The sequence below is a fragment of the Procambarus clarkii genome, chromosome 13 (genome assembly GCF_040958095.1).
Source record: "Procambarus clarkii isolate CNS0578487 chromosome 13, FALCON_Pclarkii_2.0, whole genome shotgun sequence".
Classification (NCBI taxonomy): domain Eukaryota; kingdom Metazoa; phylum Arthropoda; class Malacostraca; order Decapoda; family Cambaridae; genus Procambarus; species Procambarus clarkii.
Genome location: NC_091162.1, coordinates 25,268,866 through 25,286,155, shown reverse-complemented (window position 1 = coordinate 25,286,155; position 17,290 = coordinate 25,268,866). Strand labels below are relative to the sequence as shown.

Genomic DNA, 17,290 nt, shown 5'->3' with positions numbered 1-17,290 from the left:
TGTTGGTTCTCCGGGGCTGCCGTTCCCGATCTTCTCGGAAGGATTGTTCCAGGACTCGGGGTTGAGGTGGTTGAGGTGGGCCATTCGTGCCAGCTCCTGAGCCAACATTGCTTCAGAGCTGGCGTCGTTTGTCGCCATGATGATCGCTCTGTTCGTTAGCTGGCTTCTTGTAAAGGGTGAGGGTGAGAGGCTCACTCTGTTTGCTTGCGCCTAGTCCCATGTTTCGTGGCCGTTTTCGGTTGTGTCCTCTGGCCTATGATGGCATTGGGCAGCGGCTCCTCCTTTAGGGGGCTTCCGGCTAGCGGGGCAGGCTTCTTCCACTGCACTTCGTCAGGTCATCTCGAAGTGGGTGCGCTTGGGGGTGGTCAAAATGACCTCATCCCTCAGGTAAGTTTCCTGCCTGTTTCCAGTGCCGAAACAAGACTGCAGATCTGAGGTTCATTCTGGAGTTGTCCCGTCGGACCCCCAGAATTCCTTGCCCCTCCTTTCGGATGACCACTTTCTCAGGTTCGGCTTCTTTTGGAGCCGGGTGCCTGGATGGTGTCCCTGGACCTCATGGACTCGTATTGGCATGATCCTATTTATCCTGGGTTCAGGGACTGGTTAGGTTTTGTGGTGGGGTGTCAGGCTTACTGCTTTCATTGCCTCCCTTTTGGCTTGAATCTGACACCTCTCATGTTCACAAGTTTAACCCAGGTTGTGGTGACCCGTCTGTGTCTGCTAAGGGTTTGGGTCCTGGCCTACCTCGACTGGCTGATGTGGGCTCCCAGTCGGTCCACCTGTCTGCTCGTCAGGGGTGTGGTTCTATCCCAGCTCGCCTGGTTCAGGTTCTTGGTGAACTGGAGGAAGTCTCATCTGGTTCTGTCCCAGGTTCAGATCTGGCTGGGTCTTGTTTGGGACTCTAGAACTGCTTCCATGTCTCTCCCTTCGGAGGCATTGCTGCTGCTGCGGTCCCACCTTTGGCTGTTTCTGGGGGGGGGGGGTTCCCGGTCACTCGGTGCTTGTTTGAGTAGTTGTGCGTGAGTTTGAACTTCGCCGTGCTGGTCTACCCACTGGGTTGGGTTTGGCTTCAGCATCTGTTCTGGTTCCTTCAAGGACGCCCTTTTCGCTTCTTTCACAATTGCTAGGTTCGTATTCCGGGGTCCTTGAGTCGGTTGTTGTGTTGCCGGCTTCATCTTCGGGGTTTTCGAGGTTCACTGCCTTGACGACTACCCGAGCTCTCGCTCGATATGTTCATGGATGTGTCGTCTCTCAGCTGGGCTTTTGTGACCAGGCTCACCAGGCCGGCCAGAGGCAATGGGGACTGTCCGGCTCGCAGCACAGGACGGGAATCTGCAGCAGTTTGGCTGTCGCTTCGGAAGGTTCGGGTCGCTTGGGGTTCGACCATTCGGCTCCATTTGGACTGTTCTCCGGTGGTTCATTTCCTGAACTGAGGGGGTTCTATTCGGTCCTTGCCTCTTTGGGGCTGGTCGCTTTGAATGGCTCATCTGCTGGCTTCTCAGGGCTTGGCTCTCCTTACGGTTTATATCCGAGGAGTGTCCAACTTTCTGGTGGATGGCCTGTCTGTTAATTTCCCTATGGAATGAACAGGCGATGCCGACTCTATCCATTGGCACTGCTGGACGTGAACCTCTTTGCGTTGGTGTGGTCTTGGGGTCTCCTGATTTGTGGCGCCCTTCCCCGACTGCAAGACTTACGGTGGACGCCTTTCGGCAGGATTGGTCGAGGTGGAGATCACCTGTACCTCTCCTTCCCGATCCAGCTGTTGCTTCAGGTTCTAGCATGGTTGGAGTCCTACCAGGGAAGAGTAGTCCTCATGGCCCATTGGTGGCCAGCCCAGCCTTGGTTCCAGGTGCTGCTTGCTCGGTATGCGAACCCAGGACATTTTCTGCGGCTCTGCCTCTTCCGGCAGATCAGACTGGCCCGGTCCATGACCGGTTCAGTCTTCTACTCCCCTCTTCACGTCTGATTTTTTTTTACGCTGGTTCATCACAATTTGTATGGTGATCAGGTAGCCTTCTATTTCTGATCCTGTTGTTTTGTCCTTTCTATCTTGACTTTTTCAGAACTGTCATTTGATGCCTAATATTGTCGCCTCATATCGTGCGGTGCTGGTGGAGCTGTTTCAGCTTGTGTTCGGGGTGGATGTCACTTCTGCCCCATTCCGTAAGTTTTCTCGTTCTTTGTTTCACCTTCGGCCTACTCATGCACCGCCTGAGCCGTCCTGGTCCTTGGACAGGGTGCTCTCCTATCTTTTCTCTTCTCGGTTTATGGTGGCCCCTTCAATTCAAACTTTTTTTTCAAGGCTCTGTTTCTGTTGGTATTGGCCTCTGGGAGTCGGGGTCGGTGAGCTTCATGCTCTCCTCCGGTTCAGGGGTTTCTGGTCAGTTTGTTCGGTTGCAGCCTTCTCCTTCAATGAGACGACAGCTTTCCGGAGGGGTCCTTGGCTCATTGATGCGTCAGGCCTAGGGTGCATCATGCGTTGCGTCCAGTTGCGGCTCATCGCTGTTATCTGCTCGCTTCAGTGGCTGGAGATGCGCTTTGAGTTGATCTGGTTCCCTTGTTCCCTTTTCCAGGGCACGGGTCTCCCAGGTCGTCCACAGGGTTTAGTCTTGCCAGCCTGTGATCTATCCTTGTGGCCATGATGTTAGGAAGTTTGCTGCATTGGCTGCCGTGTTTTGCTACATGTCCTGGGGTGATATTCGGGCGCGGGGGGTTTTTGGAGGTCGAACAGGGTCCTGGCTGCCCATTATTTGGTCAACGTTCCTTCTCGTTACTGTGTTGCTTTGGGTCGCTGGTTGCAGCCAGTTGTCTCGTCTTTGCGTTGAGGAGTGTGAAGTGTGTGGCGGCCGCCTCCCAGGTAAGTCGCTCTTTTCCTTATCTTTGGTTATGTAGCTCCAGGGAGCCGTAAGGGCTCCCCACAGAAAACCAGCATTGAATGTAATGAAGAGCCATTTTCTGGGTGAGCCCCGGAGGCTCCCTGACAACCCTCCCTCCCCTCCGGTCAGCAGTTTTAAACATTGTTGATGCTTAGGTTTCCGAACTGGAGTGCTAGGTAAGAAGTGTGGGGAGGTCCGGGGCTCCACCCCTCCCCTCCCCAAAGGGCTGCGTAGATGAGCTATGCGGCTGTGGAGTGTGACATATGCTTGTTTGCTCATTTCCTTGGGATTGGAGGGAGTTCTGCCTCTTTTCTGTTTTTAGTTGTAATTTTCTTACCATGTGGTGTTTTTGTTATGCCTACCTTTCTGGGTGCTTAACCCCAGTTGATGGCAGATAAGGAAAAACCCCAACCACAGGGGAGGGGGTTTATAGGGCCATTGCTCCCTGTACCTCTCTGAGGGGGCTAGGTTTTGGCTCGTGGTCGCCGATAGGCTGAACTCCATAGGCTAATTCCCCGGGCCAATATATCACATATTAGCCCGATAGCTCCAGGGAGCCTCTGGGCTCACCCAGAAAATGGTGTTTCATTACATTACATGCTGTTTTTTTTTTTTTATTGTAGCTGTGCAAACATCAGAGAAAACACAGTTGCATCTCTTAAGTATGCAGCAGAGAAAGGAGCAGATATGGTGGAGTTCGATGTTCAGCTAAGCAAAGATCTCGTGCCAGTGATATATCACGACTTTCACGCCTGCATTGCTCTCAAGCGCAAAAAGGAGCATGACAAGACGGACCTGTTAGAAATCCCAATCAAGGACCTGACACTTTCACAACTACAGGCATTGAAGGTGTGTGCATGTGTTTGTGTATATAAGTAAGGAGGACATATGTTGCTAAGAGTTGACTCACTTGTATACACAGTGGGTTTAGTAGCAGCAAAGTGAATGGTCTAACAGAAAGAGAGGATCTGTATAGTGGCAAGATATGATAGTTGACAGTTATGCAGGTTATGTAAGAGTATTTTATCTGTTATATGGTAGCAACGGGAATTTTTCAGCTGCAAGGTTGGGTTATCTTGAGGTTATCTTGAGATGATTTCGGGGCTTAGTGTCCCCGCGGCCTGGTCCCTGACCAGGCCTCCTTTTTGTTACACACGGCCCCAGGAAGCAGCCCGTAGCAGCTGTCTAACTCCCAGGTACCTATTTCCTGCTAGGTAACGGGAGCATTAGGGTGAAAGAAACTTTTTGCCCATTTTTCTCCCTCTCCACCGGGGATCGAACCCGGAACCTTAGGACTACGAATCTGAAGTGCTGTCCACTCAGCTGTTAGGGTAATATAATATTAAAGATGGTTTTTGTATAGGAAGATGGGCCATGTAACAGTGAGGCTACATAATTACAAGGTGGGGTGGATAGCAATATAATGGGACACTGAGCAACGTTGCAATTCTTGGGTAGCATGAAACTGTCTTGTGCTCCAGTGACCGTGCACCTTGAAGCAACTACCGCAGATATTTTAAGACGTGCGAGTCATTCAGCATTGAGGTAAGGCACTTTTATATCAAGGTGAGTCTTATGAGCAGTATTTGGCATTGCCCTTCCCATATTGTTCCCATTATTGTTTATGGCAAATTCTCTATTAAAATCCCTGTTGTGGACTTCTTTATTTCAGGAATTTTCCTGTGGCACATCATCCTTTGTGATCTCTTCGTTATTTCCAGTGGTAAATTTCAACTTAGTCTCATCATGCAAGCAAAATGAATAAATATAAATGAATAAAATTACGGTACCTCTTATATATTTACATATATATTATTTTCAGGTTTTGCAGGTGTTATCTTACAGGTTTTACAGGAATTATATTACAAGTTTTACAGGTTTTGTATTGTATTATCTTACAGGATTTGCATGTATCATTTAACAGGTATTCTGATATTTTTCATCTTGCAGAATTATTCATGAATAACAATTAATGAGACAAGCTTTTCCCACTGATGAGTTTCCCTACAGGCAGGCTCACAAAGGCAGAGCCCCCTGCAAGGCTCATCACCCATCATCAATTAAGCACACCTCAGTTGTTCATAGTGCAGCAGCGGTGTTCCTGCCTGCCACAGATGTAGATGCCTCGCTAAGGTCTGTAGCATCTCTACAATTGCACTTAATGTAATGCTTTCTCTTATTGGCTCCAACCTCTTAAAGGCACTACAGTAGGTGTAGCTGAATTTTTGTCGATTTCTGGAGACTGCAGATATGTGCAATGCTGTTTCAGATAGTCAATGTCACCTGATATGAAACTCACAGCTAGAGGGGAGACGAAATATGTGAACAGATCATTCAGAAGCTAAGGATAATAAATATTGTAATTTATCTTGAACAAATATGACTAAATAATGGAAGAGGATAAAAGTCTGATCTAAATATTTTGATAGATTAAATGTACAAAAATGTGATGTAGAATTTATTCAGATATGAAAGGGAATGCAGAAAGGATAGATGAATTTACTGCAGATTATCTGTGCTTTATTTGTACAGATTAGTTATACATGTTAATGAAATACTGGTAAGAAATATAAATATTTCTTAACTATAAGATGTCAGGTTAAGGTTTTGTTTAACCTTTTGTTGAGAAAACATTAAATCTGAAAATTCTTAAATTTCTGCATTGAACTTGCTCTGCTGTCTTATCTGTGAGGTCTGTCCATGCTTATGTCTGCTTAAAACACACTCGCACACTGCCCTCTCTTCCTCCTTCCCTTCCTATTCCTCCCTCCCTACTCCCTCCTTTCTACTCCTCCCTCCCTCTCCTTCCCCTCTCTCCTCCCTCCCTCCTTACCTTACTGTTGTATCCATTAATCTTGCTCTCTTTGTTTAATCATCCCCTTGAGAATCCTCTGTTGACAAGTGTGTTTCACTATGATTAAGATCCCTGAGTACCAGTAACTTTGCTCTCCTTGCCTTGAAACTATGGCTGCCTTTCAGTTATCTTTAAGCATACACAGAGTAATCACACTAATGTGACTGCACTAATGAGAAAATCCATAGCAGTGATGAGGGTTTGAACCTCTGATGTGGATGTTCCCACGCACACGCTTCTAGCGACTAGACCAGGATATAGTATAAGCATTGCCACCTGGAATTCTTCTGGACAGACAAGGATTTCCTGAAGCTTCTGCTCAAGCCAGAACAGGATTTTCACATTTCCCCCGTGCAGACATCGTGCAGTCACGTTAGTGTGATTACTCTGTATTGAAAGAGTAGTATCTGAACAAGTCCTAGATGACGAAGCCAGAGTGCATGGGGTGGGGGCGGGGGCAGTGTGAAAATTCAGTTCTGGCTTTAGTAGAAGCCTTAGGAAATCCTTGTCTGTTCAGAAGAATTCCAGGTTGCAATGCTTATACCATTTCCTGGTCTAGTCACTAGAAGCGTATGAACATACACAGCATAGGTTCGAACCCTCATCACTGCTCCTATGGATTGTCTCATCTTTAAGCATGTTTTGTTGTAGTTGTTATACTCCTCCTTTTAACATGGTGTATTTAGACAGGTTTTAAATAATTCCTACCAAGTTCCAAACATATTGTATTTGTAGTGCGCCTTCTTCCTTCCTGTTTTTCTTGTAATGTTGTACTACATGGTATCCTCTTCAGAATATTGTATCCTCTATTACTTTTGTCAGTTATGTCTTGGTGATTGTGATACCAGGTTCCAATGTCTCCTCACATACCTGCAGCCCTTCCCCATATTTGTAATTCCATCCACATTTGTGCACATAAATTTAATATTTCTCATTTCTACTGAGCTGCTTAGTTTCTTCTCCAAGGAGTAGGCTCCCCTCTGGCAAGTCCCATTCTGGAGGTTGGCATTCCCAAGTGTTGGTCTGGTCACTCACTTCTCTGGTCTTTGTGTGCGTGCATGTACACAAACTAACAAGCAGGCAAGCTCAAAATACTCTTTATCTCCCTTCTGAATATATATAGCAGTTTTTTGTGCTCTTTCTGTACATGATGGTTGGGGGGGGCGGGGTGAGAAGAGGTTTCCAAGAAATTTGCACTCATATTCATATATATATATATATGAATATGGAGTCTAAAAATATCCAAATTTTGACAGTATTTTGACTGCGATCTTGCTAGGGAATAAAGTAATGCTCATTACCATGCTGTTTGCAGGAAAGCATTTTGCAATTTCATTGTATCTCGTTGTATAATATAACTTATACTGTATCAGTATACCAGATACAAAAAATAAGAACAGTCTTTGATGTGATTTCTATTCAGTTTCTTAGTTAAGGCTTTTTTTCCCATCCATACCTAAAGTATATATTAAAAAAGAACTTTCACTGACTGTTCTAAGCTGTATAAGTTGTTTATTATATATAGCTCATAATGCTTGATTAGGTATCATTTTGATTTACTGTATATTGTCCAGGTATTTCATCTTGTCATTCTGCATTTGTACAGTTGGTTACTATTTTTGTCATAAATATTGTTTAGTTGTCGTAGTGATTGTTCAGCCGAGTGTTTTTATAATGTAACTGTTGACTGAAACCATGTTCTAAATGCTTTAAAAGTTAAGTTTCTAAAGGAATTGAGTTCAGTTTTTGTCCTATTAATTTTATATTCAACAGAGTACTATTGGTCCATTAAAATTTTGATTTTTTGGGGTCAGCATTGAATATTGAGGTTTGGAATATGATTCAGTACAATGTGCATCAGTGTACGTATTGTAAAAGTCAGCTTACACGATAGTGCAGGCTGTGGGTGCTTTAGGGACTTCTTATTGGCAGTTTGTGAAGATCAAAATTACAGTAGCTTGAAAATATTGATACTGTAAATATTGAATATGCCATACTCCTCTGATCCTCATTATTAATCTTTGATATTAATAAATTCTTGCAGAATCTTCCTGGTGTTGCATCCCAGTTATCATATGCAAGATTGCTTTATTGTGATTTTTGTGTACTGCATTTTTATTTTGTTATTGTGAACATTATTATTCTGTGTAATGTATGATGGTTTTCTTCTAGTATTTTTCGTTAAAGAATTAGTGCATTTTTAAGCAATGTTTAGACAATTTCTAAATCTGCCGTTACCCTTGTTTCTTATTGCATATAATATAGTATTATTACAAATTTTTAATTTGTATATTTATATCTACAATATATATGTGGGTGTATTTATCTTTGGGAAGCAAGATCTCTAATGCCCTGCCTCCTAGCTATTATACCTTTTATGCATCCAAATATTCCAGTATTGTTATGCTTGTCTTTTAAGTTGTGAACTGTTTCTTGCAGCACCCCTGGCTCAAGTTTACAGTTTACACCCGCTTACAGTTCTCACTGTATACCACTATTTCATTAACTATTTCTGGCTCGTTTGCATTTCCAACTAATGTGTGTCCGCTCCCTGTTCTGATGTGTATCATCTGAAAAGAAAACTGTCTTCTCCTTTGTATCTTGTACATTGTGATCATATTGCCTCTGGTTTAATGTTGCTCGATTTAGTTATGTTAGCCTGTCCTCGTGGTGTGTCTCACGGCATGTCCTTAGCCCTTGATTTTGTTTTGCTTTGCCAGATGATTGTGTGTTGGAGCTGCATATTTTTGGACTCAAGTTACATACGTTGGGTATTTTTCCCAAGTGGTTCGTTATTTACGTACTTGAAAGCCATCCTTATGTTTGGTATTGTTGCATAATATTCAATAAAGGGGTATACAATATTCTGTTTGTGCATGGCTACTCCTAGGTCTTTATTCTTTCTTTATTCCTGTAATTATCTTCCTTGTAAACTGTACTGTTCTGGTCTCTCCCATCCCCTTGCCCTTGTGATGCACACAAGTAGCACCAAGCTGTACCAAACAGTGGTACAAAGTCATGCCGAGTAATAATTGTGGTATCCCGCTCTCCGGCAGTGAATTTTAAAATTGGTTGTTTCTGCTTTATTTTATTATCGTTATTAAAGACAGCTTGTTAATGCCAGGCACCTGGCACTGTTCCAGCCTGGATCACTCTTCTGCAATTGTTATTCATTTTGTCAATGATAAGAGGATGCCTCATACCTGGTCTTGCCAGACTCCTCGTATCAAACGGCTATTCTTATCACAGATAAATATGAAAGGATAGCAGAGTAAGCGAGCAGGCTGGGCATGAATAGCTAGACCTCGGTGATAGGTAAGCATAGTGTCACAAAAAATAAATGAACAAGCTTGGTAAACTAAAATAATGCAAGGTTATATCCCAACCCACAACTCTACCAGTAGGAAATTTACCAAGGAAAGAGAGAGAGAGCATACTGTACATTATGAAGAGGAATATTGTACAGAAGTAACTTGAGGAAAATATTGCAAATAATAATGCAATTATTGTTTAATCAGTTGAAGATGTGCTGGGTATTTAGTGTGATTGTCCAGAGGATGACACTAAAATATTTTAATGAATTAAACTCATTAAGAAAATAAAGTTCAGTATGGAATAATGAAATATAAATTCTGTTAATAGATACTAAGAAAAATAAAGCACTGTATAAACATAGCCACATTGGCATTTTGAACCAAACCCCCAATCACACCTAATTGCCTTCTAATTAAAGTAAAACAGTGGGAGCAAATGTGACACCACGAGTCCTAGAACAATGTGCACAACTGCTCATTGTGGTTGCATCGCATATATTTAGGATATGGCTTAAATAAAAGTTCAATAAAAATGCTGATAAGTAGGAATTATAAAGATTGTATAAATATTTAGAGAATAATGGAGAGTCCCTTAAACAATAGGGCAGTTTCCATATATTAAACAATGTCCATATGTCCTAATGTCCATATATTAAACAAATGGAAGCAATTTTGGGAGTAGACATTAATGATCTGGAGCACAGATAGTGCATATAGTTCATCCATTGACTTACTCATGTATGGATTAGCCATATTTTGCATGTGAAATCAAGCTACGATATTTACATAAATTACACAAGAAATCGGTGAGCAGTTAAATTTTTGTGCTTAAAAAATGGTTCTTGTCAATGACTAATTTGGAAAGAAAATGTAGAAGAGGATTTGAGGATGTTATAAAAATAGAAAGGAGATTTCTTATCTAAAAGAAGACACGAATAGTGAAAGGAAGGACGTGTCCTCTTGAGGGAAAGTTACTAGTTGGTTAATAATGCTTTTGACATAAGAGTTGACAATCCATGAATGTTTTGAGATCTTCTCAATTTTTTGTGTAAAGTAGAAAATTAAATGAAATGGTAACTGGATGATGCATTCTGTGCAGATAGATAACACATAATGGCAATGGTGTTTGAAAATAGTCCCCATGTATTCACCTAGTTGTGTTTGCAGGGGTTGAGCTTTACTCTTTCGGCCTGCCTCTCGACTGTCAATTAACTGTTTACTAACTACTACTATTTTTTTTTCACCACACCACACCACACACACACACCCCCCAGGAAGCAGCCCATGACAGCTGACTAACTCCCAGGTACCTATTTACTGCTAGATAACAGAGGCATTCAGGGTGAAAGAAACTTTGCCCATTTGTTTCTGCCTGGTACAGGAATCAAACCTGCGCCACAGAATTAGAGTCCTGCGCGCTATCCACCAGGCTACCAGGCCCCCATGTGCATTATAGGTTATGTGACGAAGTTGAGAAAATAAAAGAATCTGAAATCAGTATAAGCACTGTAATAGTTTATCACTTCAAAACCACCAAAATGCTAAATTATGCTATATAAAATGTTGGCAAGTTTTAAAATAGAGTACTGTATGTGGAGGCTTATGCCAGATTTAGGCTGGAACGTGCAGCTTTAGTGTGGTGGCTGCACCTAAAGAAAAATGCTAAATATAAAACATGCCCAAATCATGCCACAAAAATGTATTGTATAGCTGGAAATATGAACAAAGTGATGGATATGACCAAATTGGAAAACTGGAAAAAAATGAGAGAATGTGATAGTAATTACATAAGATTACATAGGAATTGAAGAAACAGAGGAGTTTTTGAAATTGGAAATTATAAGCCATGTTTTTGAGGAACTTCATGAAATACTTTTTGCTAATTAAAGAAAAAGCCAACTACCCAATGAATATGGTAGGCTGGAGACCAGAAGTACTGCAATTTACACCATAACGAAAATCCAACTACAGTAACCAGAGAGAGAGAGAGATTGAGATGTATAGATATATTGAGTGAGATTTTGAGTGAGATTAATTCAATTTACATTATTTCTTAAGGGGAAATTTGTTTCAGTTTACAAATTTTCAGCTTTCAAGCCGCCTCTGGGAATAGATTAAATTTGTAAGCCGAGGTACCACTGTACAGTGTGATAACGGCAAAAACAAAGTTTTGTTCTAATGTTGTGGTGCACATATTAGTTACACGAATATACCTGTGCATTCTGATGTTCTATATGTATTGTGATATAAATAACTTTGACAACCCAATGCATCATTGCACTTAAAGAAAACCACGATATAAAAACATTAAAAATAAAAATATTCAGTGCATGTATTTCCAACTTAGTATAAAATGTGTGGGTCTAGCCTGACCTGTGATAAACGGTTATGAGATTATCACTCGCCACAACTGCTTATTGGTTCGTAAAGGTGCATAAACATGTTGGTAGCTATACATTTGTATGCAGTGTAATAATAGTAAGTGTTGTATTATCCAAAGAATATAATATTGTCCACATATTAGCGACTCAAATGTATTTGTGTGTACTGTATCGATGATCTGCACATCTTAAAATAAAAATTTCTCAAATGACACACTATTGCATAATATAACTACAAAAAAAAATGAAAAACAAATCAATGACACTGAAACAAATCTGTATAAATATACAGTACTGTATGTGGCAATTTCTGCTGCCAACTGGTTCAGGTATCCCTCACGGGCAGTCACATCCATTAGTGCTCATGATCCAGTGACATCACAAGACTCTCTCTCCATCACAGTCATTATAAATTACATTAGTTTTGTTTAATTTTCCTCTGAGGAAATGCATTTTATAACAATATTAGAGGGGATTTTTTTTTCTCTCCCCTCACCACGGAGTTATCACATGAAACAGGTGTGTGCAGAGATAAGGGTAAGAAAACAGAACAAACAGGTGGAAGCTAGAAAATCACGGGTGTTGAAGGAATTAGAAGAAGTTTTTCTATCCTATGTAAGTGATCAATGCATATAAAGAAGTGAAGATTACTTTCATCCAAAAATTTGAGAAAATTAAAACTTGAATGACGGGAAAGTCAAAATAAATGTAATAAATCCCACTAAATATAATACATATATATAATAAAATATAGCACCTTGAGGTGTGTTGTCACCTGGTCACCCCTCCAGCATGTTTTCTGACATGGATGACAAATTTCTTTATCTGACAGATGATGGTAATCGGAGACAATGTTTCTGACTGGAAGTGTTACTAGCGGGGTACCACAGGGTTCCACTCTTGCACCAGTAATGTTCGTCAACATAAACAATCTATCGGGAGGAATGCAGAATTATGTTTCTTTGTTTCTTTGAACATGTTTGCGGATGATGTTTAGATACTGGGGAAGATAGGAGACGCAGACGATTGTAATGCCCTTCAAATTGATCTAGTTAAAATAAGTGATTGTAGTGTCAGTTGGCAAATAAAATTCAATGTGAATAAATGCCATGTTATGGAATGTGGAATTGAAGAAAATAGAACACACTCAACTTTAATGTTTTGTGGACAGGAATTACTGAACTCTAATAAAGATTGAGACCTAGGGGAGGACTTGGATAGTAAGCTATCGAGGGACACACAAAGACCATTCTGAGAGTGTGCATCGTTTTCCAACTTCAGACTTGCATTTAATTACAGTGGTACCTCGAATAATGAATTTAATCCATTCCGGCGCCGTGCTCCTCATGTGAAATGCTCGTCTCTCTAAACGAATTTTGCTATTTAACACATTGGAAATAAAAATAAACCGTTCCACCACAGAAAAGCATCCTGACATACACTGAACGAACCGTTATGACATTTGTTCGTTTTTCAAATTTGTTCAATTTTTTTTTTCATTTTATAGCAAAAGGTTGAAATTGAAATTGAAATAAGTTTATTGAGGTAAAATACACACAAAGGGATGAGGTAGCTCAAGCTATTCTCACCCCGTTCAGTGCATCGTGTTAATACATACATATACACATCACAAACAATAAACATATCACCAAACATTCTGAGAGATAAACATATACATTTCCTCCTTTACACAGCAAAAGGTTCGTTCGGTGTTTGTCAGGTAGGCTGCTCCATGTTTCTTAAAAAAAAAAAAAATAAATAAATAAATAAAAAAAAAAAATAAATAAATAAATAAAAAAAAATGGAAAAAAAAAATGAAAAAAAGGACAAATGCCATAAAGGTTTGTTCAGTGTTTGTCAGGTAGGATGCTCCATTATGACAATCTTTTTGTTTCAAATGTGTTCAATTTGTTTTATATTTTTCATTTATTAATAATGTAGCAGCCTACCTGACAAACACCGAACGTACCTTTTTGACATTTGTTCTTTTTCAAATTTTTTAATGTTTTTTTATTCTACAAAAAAGTCAATGCTTTGCAACATCACAGCAGTCACCCCTTTACATCCCAGCATCATTAGAATCTTTTAACAAAACAAAAAATTTATTTGCATAGTCGGAAGTGTCCGAGAAGCAGGGCGAACGCACCATGTGGTTTTCTCGTTAATCAAACGAGCATTTGCCAATCGAGACAAATTGTCGGCGATCGGCGCGCTCGTTATTCAAAATGTTTGTAAATTGAGGCGCTCGTCACTCGAGGTTCTACTGTACCGTGGCACCTCGACATATGATTGCCCCTACTTACGATAATTTCGAGTTGCTATATAAATTTCATCGAAAAAATGCGACTCGACATCCGATGGTGTCAACATCCGATATTTATTGGTACACATTCGGGTCGGCCGAGCGCGTGGTTCCCAGTCAAGCGGTCCGACCTGCCCCAGTTTACTACAGTTGCCCGCTTAGTGACGATCGCGCCTATAAGAAATTCCGCTTTTGTGGTGATTTTTTGCATTTTGAACATTAAAGTTATTATTATATAATACACCATGAGTCCCAGGAAAGTCAGTGGTAAAGTATATGAGATCCCATGTAAGAATGACCATAAAGCAGAAACAAGAGATCATTCGTAAATATGAAGATGGTGTGCGGGTAGGTGAACTAGCTAGGCAGTACAACAAATCTCGGTCAACGATATCCACCATACTAGCTAAGAAAAAGGACATTATGAGTGCTAAAGTGATGCAACATTACAGACAAATGTTAAAACGAATGGAAAAACAAATGTCTCTTGACATTTGTAGTGAGACAAACAAGCACTGAACCACAACCAGGTCCTAGTGGTATTCAGGCAAAACTTGAGAGTACCCCAGAGAAAACATCACTGCCTGATGTGATAATGGAAGGAGACTCCCCTTCCAAACAGTAACAACTCTCCTCCTCCCCCCTCATCACCATCTTCCATACGCCATCAAGAACCCTCCATAAAGGTAAGAGTAACTTTGGTACTGTATTATAGTTAGAAAAGAACATTGTATTAGGTATAAAATATTTTTTATGTTAATATTTTGGAGGGTGGGGAACGGATTAATTCAAATCCCTTTATTTCTTATGGGAAAAATCGCTTCGACTTCCGATATTTCGACTTACGATCCGTCTCTGGGAACGCATTAGCATCGTAAGTCGAGGCCCCATTGTATATGGATTATCTTGAGATTATCTTGAGTTGATTTCGGGGCTTTAGTGTCCCCGCGGCCCGGTCCTCGACCAGGCCTCCACCCCCAGGAAGCAGCCCGTGACAGCTGACTAACACCCAGGTACCTATTTACTGCTAGGTAACAGGGGCATTCAGGGTGAAAAAAACTTTGCCCATTTGTTTCTGCCTCGTGCGGGAATCGAACCCACGCCACAGAATTACGAGTCCTGCGCGCTATCCACCAGGCTACGTGGCCCCCTTGCCTTGCCCCCCCTATGTGGATGGTGAAATACTAAAACTGTTCATGACGTTTGTGAGACCAAAATTGGAATATGCAGCAGTTGTATGGTGCCCAAATCTTGAGAAGCACACAAATAAACTGGAAACGGTGAAACGACATGCTACAAAATGGTTTCCGGAACTGAAAGTAAAGTTACGAGGAGAGAGTAGAGGCGTTAAACATGCCAAAACTAGAAGATAGAAGAAAGAGTGGACATGATCACCACTTACAAAATACTAACAGGAATTGGGAAAATTGACAGAGGCATTCTTGGAACCAGCAACTTCACGAACACGGCAAATTCAAACGAAGGAACCAAACTTTGCCCACACACCACCCACCAACCCGACCTCGCCCCCGCGACACCCACCAACCCGACCTCGCCCCCGCGACACCCACCAACCCGACCTCGCCCCCGCGACACCCACCAACCCGACCTCGCCCCCGCGACACCCACCAACCCGACCTCGCCCCCGCGACACCCACCAACCCGACCTCGCCCCCGCGACACCCACCAACCCGACCTCGCCCCCGCGACACCCACCAACACGTGCTATTTACTCGTACTTATCCTTTCTCTCCCCATATTATTAAATCCATTTGGACAGAGGGAGGGAGTAGCAATTTTGTTTAAGGTTATTCATCATATTGTTCCTTTCATTTCAAGAGTTCAATGGTTTTAGTTTAAGTTCAATTTTCTTACTTGTACAGTAAATTAAACAAATGATGAAATTGTCTGAAAACACCTTAGGTAATAAGTTATTTTTTTATATTGTAATTAGATTGTCAGTAGACTAGTATGCTTACAGAACATTGTGCAGACATGTCTGCCTTGTACTTGCCTGATTGTGCTTACACAGGTTGAGCTTTGGCTATTTGGTCCTGCCTCTCGACTGATTTGTGTGTGTGTGTGTGTGTGTAGGGCATCATGTAGAGTATACTGTTAAAGGATGTATCTCGTTATCTTGATTTACTGCAGGTCTTCCATCTTCTATATTCAAACACTGCCCCATTTCTTTTTATTCTACACTTCTCTTATGTTAAGCAATAATACAATTTTGGTTCCTTTAGTGGTTTTTCTTTCTCACACTAACCCTTTCTCAAACATTCTGCTACACTATAAAACTTCGTGAATTTACAAACTTGGGCTTGTATCTAAATGATTGGCTTGGGCTTACAGTACTTAAAATCAGAGGTTCTTTCTGGGGGAGCCCTGTTGGCTCCCTGAAGATATCCGACCTGATTTACAGTAGTGCTTTATTAGTTGCGTCATCAGTCTTGTTTCAGTCTCATCAGTCACAGGAGTTCTTATGCCTACCGAGGACCACGAACCAGAACCTGGACCCCTTAGGTGCAGGAGGCAATGGTGTATGTGCACTTTTCATTTAACCCTCAAACCGCGCATATCATATATAAATGATATCAGTGACAAAACCGAAACCGCGCACATCATTTATATATGATTTCGTGTCTAGCGCTATAATTTAAACTCCCCGCCTGGGATAGGGGCAGCTATAGTACAGCCACGACCGATAGTTGCCAGATGCCACCTAGAAAAAAAATCCAGGCCAACATTCTTGGGTGTTACAGCGTCAGTATTGAGCAAGCCACCAAGGCTGGCGCACGCAGCACGAGCTCACAGCACCGCTGTTCAGCTTGTGACCACAGCATCGCCTACAAATACCATAATATATATGATACTGCTATTATTTAGCAGTGATAGTATTACTGAAGCCGCCTGACTGTGATAAAACTGACCAGGATTCTGATAATAGCAGGATTGTGGTGATATTTAGCGCTGTGCTCCATGGAGGGAGGAGTAAGGTTGTGGGAGGGAGGGTTGTGGCGTCGTCTTCTGACTGTGTGTGGCAACCATTTATTGACTGCACTCACCATACCAGCTTAGTGGTTCGATATGGTGAACACAAATGTAGATACTTATATATAACGTGTGTATAGTGTTAGATAACAGTGAGAGGAGTAGGTTGGGAACCGCCATTTTGGTGAGGGAAGAGCGTCGTCTGCACGTCTTGGCATGGTGTTTACTGATGGCCACTATGGTCTTTGGGCACCATACCAGCTTATTTGTACAGGTATAGTGAATAAAACAGGTAGATACTTATATATAATATGTGTATATAGCGTAATAACACCACAAACAATATTGTTGGAGGACAAATATTAGTGCGTCTGGCCTTGAGGGCGGCCGCCGATCAGCTGACTGTGTGAGTAGCTACGTCTTTGTGGCCTTTACTCACCATACAAGCTTAGATGTACAGTTATGGTGAACAAAACATGTAAATACGTATATATAACGTCTGTGTATAGTGAATAAATACAGAAAGATTATTGTGGGGGGTGAATGAGGGTGAGTGAGGTGGTGTTGAG

General features: G+C 41.7%; 1 protein-coding gene across 2 annotated transcripts in view; it reads left to right on the top strand.

Annotated features, from left to right (window-relative positions):
* Positions 1–17,290, top strand: part of LOC123757268 (glycerophosphocholine phosphodiesterase GPCPD1) — a 182,842-nt gene that overhangs the window by 107,770 nt on the left and 57,782 nt on the right. For both annotated transcript variants that reach the window (XM_069323819.1, XM_045740805.2), the window contains exon 10: positions 3,503–3,728. In XM_069323819.1, the coding sequence (XP_069179920.1) occupies positions 3,503–3,728 (226 nt within the window). The remainder of the gene's footprint in view (positions 1–3,502; positions 3,729–17,290) is intronic.